The sequence below is a fragment of the Scylla paramamosain genome, chromosome 8, assembly GCF_035594125.1.
Source record: "Scylla paramamosain isolate STU-SP2022 chromosome 8, ASM3559412v1, whole genome shotgun sequence".
Taxonomy (NCBI): Eukaryota; Metazoa; Arthropoda; class Malacostraca; order Decapoda; family Portunidae; genus Scylla; species Scylla paramamosain.
Genome location: NC_087158.1, coordinates 11,560,800 through 11,573,299, shown reverse-complemented (window position 1 = coordinate 11,573,299; position 12,500 = coordinate 11,560,800). Strand labels below are relative to the sequence as shown.

Here is a 12,500-nt window from a genome sequence, read left to right as displayed (position 1 = left end):
GCGCATAACAGAGATGATAGTGTCTGGCATGGAGGCATACATTCCTCACTCTTTTTCTCGTCCTAAACCTTCTAAACCTTGGTTTAACACAGCTTGTTCTCGTGCTATACATGATAGAGAGGTGGCCCACAAAAGGTACTTAAGCCTTCCATCACCAGAATCTCATGCACTTTATATTTCTGCCCGGAACCATGCCAAGTCTGTTCTCCAACTAGCCAAAAACTCCTTCATTAACAGAAAATGTCAAAACCTTTCAAGATCTAACTCACCTCGTGATTTTTGGCATCTAGCCAAAAAAATCTCCAATAACTTTGCTTCTTCTTCTTTCCCTCCTTTATTTCAACCAGATGGCACCACTGCTATCACTATGCTATGCTATTTCTAAAGCTGAACTCTTTGCTCAAACCTTTGCTAAAACTCTACCTTGGACGATTCTGGGCTTGTTTCTCCCTCTCCTCCACCCTCTGACTACTTCATGCCACCTATTAAAATTCTTCGCAATGATGTTTTCCATGCCCTCGCTGGCCTAAACCCTTGGAAGGCTTATGGACCTGATGGGGTCCCTCCTATTGTTCTCCGAAACTGTGCCTCCGTGCTTGCAACTTGCCTAGTCAAACTCTTTTAGCTCTGTCTGTCAACATCCACCTTTCCTTCTTACTAGAAGTTTGCCTACATTCAACCTGTTCCTAAAAAGGGTGACCGTTCTAATCCCTCAAACTACCGTCCTATTGCTTTAATTTCCTGCCTATCTAAAGTTTTTGAATCTATCCTCAACAGGAAGATTCTTAAACATCTATCACTTCACAACCTTCTATCTGATCGCCAGTATGGGTTCCGTCAAGGCCGCTCTATTGGTGATCTTCTGGCTTTCCTTACTGAGTCTTGGTCATCCTCTTTTAGAGATTTTGGTGAAACTTTTGCTGTTGCCTTGGACATATCAAAAGCTTTTGATAGAGTCTGGCACAAAGCTTTGATTTCCAAACTACCCTCCTACGGTTTCTATCCTTCTCTCTGTAACTTCATCTCAAGTTTCCTTTCTGACCGTTCTATTGCTGCTGTGGTAGACGGTCACTGTTCTTCTCCTAAATCTATTAACAGTGGTGTTCCTCAGGGTTCTGTCCTGTTACCCACTCTCTTCTTATTATTCATTAATGATCTTCTAAACCAAACTTCTTGTCCTATCCACTCCTACGCTGATGATACCACCCTGCACTTTTCCACGTCTTTTCATAGACGTCCTTCTTCCTGTTAAGCATCATCAATAATACTATCTACTATTTTTTAGAAAGCAAATTTAGTCATCCTTCCTCTCATGACACAGATGACACACAAGAAATACATAAAATTGCCTTACTATGGCCATCTCAGCTATACATACTATTAGAGACTCACTACCATACTTAAAAGACATTATCCTGACACCAAGTTCATATTTATTTTTACCAACACGTTTATTATTGCCTCTTTTTTTTTTTTTTTTTTAATTCAAAGACAATATTCCTATTGGACTTATCTCTATTATCATTTATGAATTTACTTGTTCGAGCTGCAAGACTTAAAATACTGGAAAAACCGCGAGGAATCTAAAACAAGACTTTATATACTGGAGAAATCAAGAGGGGTCTAACACATAAAATCAGTGAACATGAAGGTACTTCAATACGTACAGTTAGCTCACCCCCCTTTTTCAGCAATAAGAACACATTTACACACACATGATCATCCATTTTCGGAAAAGGATTTTAGTATATTACATAAAGTTGGCGCACATAGAGAGACTAATATATATATATATATATATATATATATATATATATATATATATATATATATATATATATATATATATATATATATATATTTATTTATTTATTTATTTATTTATTTATTTATTTATTATTTATTTATTTATTTATTTATTTATTTATTTATTTATTTATTTTATTTATTCTTTTTTTCTTTTTTTTTTTTTACACAGGGCGACAGTGGTGGGCCGATGGTGCTTCAGGAGCAACAAACTATATCACTGGTCGGTGTTGTGTCCTGGGGCGTCGGCTGTGCTGCAGAGAAGTATCCAGGCATCTACACCAGCGTCCCTGGTTTTGGGTAATAATACCTTTTTGTGTGTGTGTGTTCAGAGGAAGTGACGGTGTTTATCTTTCTAAGTTCCCTCTGAATTGCTTGGCCATTCAACATACGGTATTTGGTGGCATCATTAGTAGTTTCGGTACTACTTTGGCTTGTTATCTACAGGGAAAAAATATCTACACCGTACTTTGGCTTGTTATCTACAAGGAAAAAGTATCTACACTGCACAAATTTTTATTTTGGATTGATATATAACAGGGAAAATGTAATTCAAATATATTTTTTTTCTGTTATTCATATTCTAGCGATGAACAGCACGTACGAGTACAGTACATCGGCTAAAAATTCTAAATAGAGGTCAGAAGCTTCTTTCCTCATCATCCGCCAACAGAAATAGTCTCGGTGAGATTGAAATGCTCTTTGATTGATTCCTCACATTATTTTCAATATACGAATCTTCGCATCAAGCAAGGATCTTTTAGTTCCTTGAGTCAGAATCAGAATCGACGTAATATTGCTGATGATTTACGGAAAAATTATGAAGTTTGAGTTGGTTTAAATTTTAGTAAGCTGGCCAGTCGTTGGAATGGATTATTGAGCCTTCAGCGACTTCTCTCTGAATAACTGCGTGAAGTGTCTCACGGTCTCTTCTTTGAACTTCGACACTAGAACAGACATTCCACTCATGCTTCAGACTCTCTAACCAGACATTTTCTCTCGAAACTAGGACAAGTGTTTTCCTAGTTCTTGAATAGTACAACTTTTCTTGTTGTAAATCACAATATAAAGTGTAGATTGTATACAGAAGTAGATTCATAACACGTAAATCGCAATATAAAGTGTACATCGCATACCAAAGAAGGTTCATGACAGGTAGATAACAAGCCAAAGTAACAGCGTAGTTTCTTATAATTTTTCATTATTGTCTTAATTATGTCAAGGTAATTTATTTCGTTAGAATTTTTGAGGATGGGGAAAACTGGCCCGTATTCAGAAACTCTGCTCTCTCACCATGATTATTTTCAAAGGCCCCATAGATGATTACAGTGGAACCATGGTACTCGGGGTCTTAGCTGTTTCTGTCCAATGTTCCACATTGCTGTCACGTTCATAGTCAACAGGCATACGAACACCTGCCTCTCTCTTGCTCCTACTATTATCCTTTGCCTTGATTATTCCAAAATTATAAGTTGTTAAATACGACTGCAAGTTTTTTTTTTTTTTTTATGGCTTCCAACATGATGAAACAACGACGTTGCATATCTTCCGGTACACTTGACAATGTGTATAGGCCATGCGGCGCTACCATCCCAGTGTCCCTGACTCGTGAATCCTCCAAGACTGCACCCTGCTAGCCATGGGTCAGGTCAGGTCACTCCGGGATTGAGGTGGCAACAGCGCGGAGGTACAACCAAAATCCCAAGTACCAAGTTAGTCTGGTTCCACTATAGGCGGACTCTGAAGAGTGTTTCTTCTGTTAGTAATGATGAAATCTTAGTCTGTCAATTGAACCATAAAACATCCTTAAAAACCCATGTCACTTCAATTTGCGGTTTTTGATTGTAGTGGAGGTGCAGCACAGAAGTAAGTATTCCAGAATATGGTCCTTTGTGCATGTGGATGATTGACTCAGTATGTTGGCAACAGTGTACGAGTACATACTGTAGGTAATATATCATAAATGGATTCAAGGAGAGAAGGCAACTGCACACTTGGTCTCCATCATCTAGAGAGAGAGAGAGAGAGAGAGAGAGAGAGCGAGCTCCAGTATTTGATGATGATGATGATGATGATGATAATAATAATAAATAATAATAAGAAAAATAATGATAATAATAATATTATTGTTATTATTGTTATTATTATTATTATTATTATTATTATTATTATTATTATTATTATTATTATTATTATTACTATTACTATTAATGATAATGATAATTATATTAACAATAATAATAATAATAATAATAATAATAATAATAATAATAATAATAATAATGATGATAATAATAATAATAATAATAGTAATAATGGTAATAATGCCAATAATGTTAATGATAATAATAATGATAATAATTATAATATTAATACAATGATAATGATGATGATGATTATATTAATAATAATAATAATAATAATAATAATGATAATAATCACGATTAAATATATATATATATATATATATATATATATATATATATATATATATATATATATATATATATATATATATATATATATATATATATATATATATTTTTTTTTTTTTTTTTTTTTTATTTATTTATTTTTTTTTTTCAGGCATTGGATCACTAGTAAAATCAAAGGCGACAAATCATGTCTCCCGTCCTATCCCAAACCATCCAAGAAAAATAAGAAAAATAAGAAAAAAGGAGAGGATGGATGGATGATTAGTGATGGAGCTGTATATGACTTTCTCCCCACATGGACCCAACTAAATGATACCATCCCTAATAACACCACGAAAAGAAAGAATCAAGGACAAACAACGAAGCCAAACCATGAAAATTCAAACAGCGAAGAGGAGGGAGTGAAGGAAAAGACAAAGAGGAGGAGGAAGAAGAAGAAGAAGAAGGCTGGGGGAAACAAAACTACACATGACGAAAACGATACAACCATCCATGGCAACGTGAAGGAAACAGAGAGCAGTGAAGAAAGTCCAAACAATCGTAAGAGTGATGGAAATAAAAACCAAGGACAAAACAATAACAGACCGCACAGTGCACAGGATGACAATGGACAGGAACAAAACGCTGGTATAAATAATAATCACAAGAGAAAGCACGTGAAGAATAACGTTATTGGAGGAGTGACTCATGCAAATGGTGACGCTGGGAATGTTAGTGAATTAGAGGATTGGAGTATTTTACCAATAGCTATTAGAGCTATTGCTGACATTATTTCAAGAGATAAACATGAATGAACACACACACACACACACACACACACACACACACACACACACACTAGTGACCATATTTATAATAGTAAATATGCATTCACTCTCTCACAATCATAACCTTAAAACGTCTTTACCGAAAACAGTCAAACAGTAATATTCAGATTATTATTGTAGGTAGTACAATTTGCGTCAGTTATTTGAGAAGGGAATCTCCATGTTACTGTAATATAAGGAGGCATTATCATGTACTATTATGTATTCAAAGCAGGTCACTATGGCCCGTATATCATGTCATTTATTACCTCACGAATACAATATAAAATTTTTATCATATGTTCAAGTATTATTTCATTGTCGTTGTAATTTGGAAGAGAGAATATGAGGAGGTTGATATGTTAATAGTTTTTTTTTTTTTCTTTTTAAGACACTTTACTTTGCGTTGATGGCAAATACAACAAAATGGAAAAAAAGGAACCACTACGTAGTTAGGGTAATATAACAATCCTCGTAGCTCAGTATAGCTGCATCCCATGGTGGTGTTGCTTTCGCGTCATGAAGACATTTGTAGCAAAGTATCTAATGTGCTTACTACCCACTAGACAGGTACGGTATTTCCCTACCATGGATCTTGAGGAAAGAGTGTTGTGGTGAAGTAATGGGTGCAACTTCATGGACTGCCGAGAGGCTTTTACATATAATAGAACAGAAAACTTTGCAGAAAACTTCCCAAATTTCTCACTTTCTTAATGTAGGCTGGATATCCAAATGAAGTAGCCTTCCTACCTTTATTCTTAGCCAAAATGACATGTCAATTCCAAGTTCTTAGGAAATATCATTGGCCAACCTCAACCCAACTTCATTCTCTCTCTGTCTCTCTCTCTCTCTCTCTCTCTCTCTCTCTCTCTCTCTCTCTCTCTCTCTCTCTCTCATATATATATATATATATATATATATATATATATATATATATATATATATATATATATATATATATATATATATATATATATATATATATATATATATATATATATATAAAACGCAATCGTCAGGAGAATTCAGACCTGCCAGGCTGTAACTGAAGATATTTACTATTTGTCAGGCACTCATGATTTACTGGCTGATCTCACTGTTCAACTTACCACTCACTCACTTGGGTCTTGTGACCAGGGGCCTTGCGAGTTATATGAAGTTCGTCCTGGAGGCGAGAGCAGACAGAAAGGTAGGCAGAGCTGGACTCACATGGTTTATTCTCCTGGCAGGCGCATTACGCTGTCACGGCACAGTTCTTAGTTCCCTAACGTCACAGCCATTCGCATAGCACACTAGCAGAATGGCTCCCACGTCCTCAGACGGGTACAGGGCGCAACAATGCCCTCACAGGTGCAGAACAAAGGCAGGACAAGCATGGGAGAGGCTAGGACTCAATCCTGGTACCAACTGCGCGGGTTGGCTTCCCCGTGCCCACCACAGTGACCCAAACCAAACTTTTCAGCCAAATCTCGCTAACGGGTGCCTCACATGCACACACACAGCGCCCACACATTCAAACACGCACATACTCACAATAATACTACAAGCCTTATTTACTAGATAAATACACGATATTACATATATTGCTTACAGTAATATTTCTCTGGCCACTTCCGTTATATATATATATATATATATATATATATATATATATATATATATATATATATATATATATATATATATATATATATATATATATATATATATGAGGTTACCAGTCCCTCGGATCTATATATTCTACACAACAGACAAACCAACGAACCCTCAGAAGTAGGGAAGCTAATGTCACACTTGATCTCAATGATACTTTATCTTTGTCGCTTAACTCACCACTTTTATTGCGTTCGTCTGAAGAACCTTTGAAATGTATTTTTTCTCTCTCTCTCTCTCTCTCTCTCTCTCTCTCTCTCTCTCTCTCTCTCTCTCTCTCTCTCTCTCTCTCTCTTCATATCTACTTAGACCAGGGTTATCAAACTTATTTACCCCAGCGGGCCACATTTCATCAGAGTATACAGTACGCAGGCTAGATAATTATGAACAGATCGATACCACTTATTTAAGGAGCATTGTAATAATGATAATAATAATAATGATAAACATAATAATAATAATAATAATAATAATAATAATAATAATAATGATAATAATAATAATAATAATAATAATAATAATAATAAAGGTGGATTTAATCTACACTCGTGTTCAGGTGTAACCTAAAAACAAAGGTGCAAAGGAAATCAACCCATTATTTACCTTAATTTGCAGTACTGCTGCTCCCAGAAACTTGGCACCTCTTGACCTGTACAAGTGCATCAATGTTTGGCACTAAGGATAGAGCAGTGGCTACCTTCAGTGCTGAATTGAGATGTTCATCAGTTAATTGAGTCCTGAGTCGAGACTTATTCAAGATCATCACAGAAAAGAATTATTTTCGGACATAGGTACTGCCGAACACTGACATATTGTTTGAGTCCAAACATTTAATTCAGGGATATGTTGGCCTAACATACTGATAAAACGTTTTAATATCAACAGTTGAAAACTTATCCTTCAACACAGAATTACACTGGAGCTCAATTAGTTATAACTGAAACTATTCTGGTACCTCATCAGCACTGACAAAGAAAGAAAGGGTTGCGGAAAACAGAAAAATCATGCTTAAGGTTTTTAAAGTCTGCAAATCTTTCTCCGAACTCGCTCACTAACTTGGAAATTTTGTTGCAGTATTTTTCGGTGTTGATATCACCGTGAAACTCAGATGCGTCTTGTAGGGACTTCAGAGTTGGAAAGTGTGCAGTATTATTTGTTGCTAATTGGCGTTCGAAAAGTTTAAGCTTCAGCTCAAAGGCCCGAATAGAGTCATGTAAATCTATCACCAATTTATTGCGACCTTGCAGCCTTTTATTCAGGTAATGCAAGTGTTCTGGCATATCAACCAAGAAAGCTAGATCATGAACCCATTCTTTGTCTCTCAGTTCCTGCACATCCCTTCCTTTCTCATGCATAAACCTCTGTATTTCACTTTTTAAATCATAAAAGCGCTTCAGCACGACTCCTCGGCTTAACCAACGAACATCAGTGTGATATGGCAAAGTTCGCCCGTGAGTGTGAATTTCCCCCAATAAGCTGTTGAACTGTCTGTGGTTTAGACTTCGTGGACGTATGAAGTTCACTGTTTTGATAACAACATCCATGACATTATCCATTTTTAATGTCTTATTGCAAAGCACTTCTCTGTGAATTATGCAATAAACACTGTGAAGTTGATGGTCTGAGTTCACAGCTAGTAGTTTTTCCTTTAAATTGGTTGCCACGTCAGCTTTTTTACCAAGCATTTGAGGTGCTCCATCTGTAGCCAGACTCACAGTTTTCATCCAGTCAACACCTATTTTATCTAGTGCACCTACCAAATTAAAAATATATCATACCTCTTTGTTGTTCCCTTCATTGGTACCAGTTCCACAGATTCTTCAGTTACCTGCATATTTTCATCTACACCACGTATATAAACTGCAAGTTGTGCTGTGTCAGTTACATCTGTACTTTCATCAATTGCTACAGAAAATGCTACAAATTTAGCAACTTTTTCCCTGAGCTGACTGTTAAGATTTTCTGATAATTCATTGATTCTATCTGAAACTGTATTTCTTGAGTGGCTTATGTTTGCAAACGCTTGATGTTTTTTAGGGTAAATATCTTCCGCGGCCAACAACACACATTTTTTTATAGAGTTGCCCTCCGAAAAATACTTCGATGATACAGTTATTTCTTGTGAAATCCTATAACTTGCCCGAACTGCAGCATCACTGGCTTGTTGAACACTTAAATACTGTCTGCTGCAGTTTGAGTGACTGTTCTAACTCCCTAACTTTTCCTTCACGCAACTTTCCTTTATATTCATCATGCTTCGAAGCATGAGTACTTGCGTAATGCATGCGAATGTTATATTCCTTCGCCACAGCTACATTTTGGTTACAAATCAAACAGGTTGGTTTTCCATTCACTGCAGCAAAAAAAAAAAAAAAATAAAATAAAATTTTCCACTTTTCCTGCATTACAAGATGTTCTTCATTAACTGTTCTTTTCCTTTGAAAACATGTTGAAGGGATTCAAAATAAGTTTGTATACGAGATATTGGATATAAATAACGTTCCAACAGTCCATCTGACTCGAGGGACAAAATGAGACTAGTTTTCGTGCTTGAAGGCTGGGTGAAACAAGAGCATGCCACGTCACGTTCACGTTTAATATCTGTACATTAAGGAGTCGACGCGCCGAAATGGACATTGTTTCAAACATGATAAATATGTCTGACGTACAAAGACAGAAAGCGATCTGATTTATTACTATAAGTGATAATGTTATGAGACGAAAGACAGGATTAATTAATCATATAAGCATAAGGAAGGTCGACTGGAAGACTGGAGCAGCAGATGTGCCACGGGCCGCATTAAGGAGTGTGGCGGGCCGCATGTGGCCCGCGGGCCGTGTGTTTGACACCTCTGACTTAGACAGTATGTATATATGGACTAAAACACGCACATACACACACACACACACACACACACACACACACACACACACACTATCATTTGTTGAGAAGAATAAGGTTAGCTTTTGCGTATATGGATGAAGAGATGATAAGGAAGATCATTATATCACTGATTAGACCTAGATTGGAATATGCAGCTGTAGTGTGGTCGCTCCACAAGAAAAGTATATAAGGAAGTTGGAGAGAGTTCAGAGAGCAGCAACGAAGATAGTACCAAGTATCAGGGACTTGTCATATGAAGAGAGATTGGCAAAGTTACATCTACCAACGCTGGAAGAAGAAGAGAAAGGTGAGGCTTGATTGCAATACATAAAGCGTATGAGAAAGTGGAGGAGGTGGAACGGAGTGACTTGATGGTTTGGGATACACGAGATGCTAGAGGACATAGAAAGAGACTGAAGAGTGTTTGTAGAAAAGACGTCAAAAAAATATAGTTTCCCATATAGAAGTATTGATGTATGGAACAGTCTGGAAAAGGAGATAGTAAGTGTAAGAAGTACACCAACATGAATTCAAGGCTAACTTGAATATTAAAAGATATGGAAATGGGACAGCACAAGCATAGCTCTTTTCCCATAAAGCACAACTAAGTAAATACACACACGAATGCATTTTCATTCTTCCTACTACGTTGGTAGTATTGTGTCACGAGTAGTGAAGATGGGCACTGGCAACCCTGAATTCAGTAAGGATGAGCTGTTATTCAGGTTGAGACTGGAGGCAGGAAACACTGTGACTGGCCTGAAGAGCAGCAGTGCGCCGGCCAGTCACGAAGGGGCCAGCGCTATAAAAGGGCCTGTGGCGGTCCACAAGACAGAGACAGAGAGAAGAAGACACAGGAGACAGAAAGAGAGAGAATAGACAGGGAGAGACTGAGAGAGAAGAGCACACCAGAGAGAAAGACGCGAGACCAAGAGAAGTGCCTGTTCCTTGGTACGACACTGGTCGCCTGCCGCTGTAATGATGTGATGTGACTGCGCCCCGGCATGTGGTGTGAGGTTAGTGTGCCCTGCCAGACTAAGACAATGAGTTCTTGATGCTAGCTGAGCGAGTTCTGTGAGGTGAGACACACTATCCAGCGACAGAGATGCTTTACAGAGTGAGGGCCGGTGGTGCAACCCTGACTTATGTTGAAGTGTGGTAGTGCGCCTTGTGCTCTGTGGTACTGCTCTGTGTGAGCAATAAAGACAGGAGTGCTAGTGAGCCTGTGTTTTGTTGTCCCTTCCCTCCTCTCAGTAATCTGTTGAGTCCAGACAAGTGCCGCGTGTACGTTCCTCGCCCCCACTGGCCAAACGGGCCCGACTATGACAATGGTGGTGGACTCATGTTTTGTGTGCTGATCGCCTTGGGCTGCTGCAGTGGTAAGTATGTACCTGAAGGCGCTTGAAGGCTGGAAAAAGGGGCATGCACAACAATATATATATATATATATATATATATATATATATATATATATATATATATATATATATATATATATATATATATATATATATATATATATATATATATATATGTGTGTGTGTGTGTGTGTATACAGTAAACCCTGATTATACCGGACAAATCGGGGCGAAGCCACTGACATGAAAGGCGAAAATCCGATAAAAGCGGCGGTGGGTCAGGAGCGCCACAACTTCTAATAACATCTGCCGGTGGGAGATGAGACTGATGCAGAAGCAGCGTGTGGATACCAGGGTTGCGTTGCCGACTTCCCCAAATTGTTACGCAGCAATGTGAAAATTATGATATTTTTTCTATACATTATGGCATAGTGTATGGTAGACAATGTATGGCAGATGGCAGACAAACACCACATTATGACAGAGATCCCATAATTATGGCAGCATTTAACCTGCTCTCGTGCCCACGCTCTTGAATCTTCCGAGTTTTCCACCATCTGGCTACGACTACAGAGTCACTCTTAAACTAAATTTACCTGTGCTGTATACCTCTCACCTAACTCCTCTGACTATAAGAAATTCTTTGACTACTTAACTTCCAAAGTGGAGCACATTCTGACCCTCTTCCCTTTTGCAGAGATCTTCATTCTTGGAGACTTCAATGTTCACCACCAGCTTTGGCTTTCCTCTCCCTTCACTGACCATCCTGGTGAACTAGCCTACAACTTTGCTATCCTCCATGACCTAGAGCAATTGGTGCAACATCCTACTCGTATTCCTGACCGTCTTGGAGATACGCCCAACATTCTTGACCTTTTCCTGACCTCTAATCCTTCTGCTTATGCTGTCACCCTTTCTTCTCCATTGGGCTCCTCCGATCACAGTCTCATATCTTTATCTTGTCCTATCGCTCCAATCCCTCCTCAGGATCCTCCTAAGCAAAGGTGCCTCTGACGTTTTGCCTCTGCTAGTTAGGGGGACCTGAGGAGGTATTTTGCTGATTTTCCTTGGAATGACTACTGCTTCCGTGTCAGAGACCCATCTTTGTGTGCTGAGCGCATAACAGAGGTGATTGTGTCTGGCATGGAGGCGTACATTCCTCACTCTTTTTCTCGTCCCATACATGATAGAGAGGTGGCCTACAAAAGGTACTTAAGCCTTCCATCACTAGAATCTCATGTACTTTATATTTCTGCCTGGAACCATGCCAAGTCTGTTCTCTAACTAGCCAAAAACTACTTCATTAACAGAAAGTGTCAAAACCTTTCTAGATCTAACTCCCCTCGTGGCTTCTGGTATCTAGCTAAAAATATCTCCAATAACTTTGCTTCTTCTTCTTTCCCTCCTCTATTTCAACCAGATGGCACCACTGCTATCACATATATTTCTAAAGCTGAACTCTTCGCTCAAACCTTTGCTAAAAAAACTCTACCTTGGACGATTCTGGGTTTGTTCCTCCCTCTCCTCCACCCTCTGACTACTTCATGCCACCTATTAA

At 38.1% G+C, this 12,500-nt stretch overlaps 1 protein-coding gene across 2 annotated transcripts in view; it reads left to right on the top strand.

Annotated features, from left to right (window-relative positions):
• LOC135102788 (clumping factor A-like) overlaps positions 1-5,410 on the top strand; it is a 65,161-nt gene extending 59,751 nt beyond the window's left edge. For both annotated transcript variants that reach the window (XM_064008304.1, XM_064008305.1), the window contains exons 7-8: positions 1,979-2,106; positions 4,393-5,410. In XM_064008304.1, coding sequence (XP_063864374.1) covers positions 1,979-2,106; positions 4,393-5,035 — 771 coding nt within the window. In that variant the 3' untranslated portion in view covers positions 5,036-5,410. The remainder of the gene's footprint in view (positions 1-1,978; positions 2,107-4,392) is intronic.
• The last annotated feature ends 7,090 nt before the right edge of the window (positions 5,411-12,500 follow it).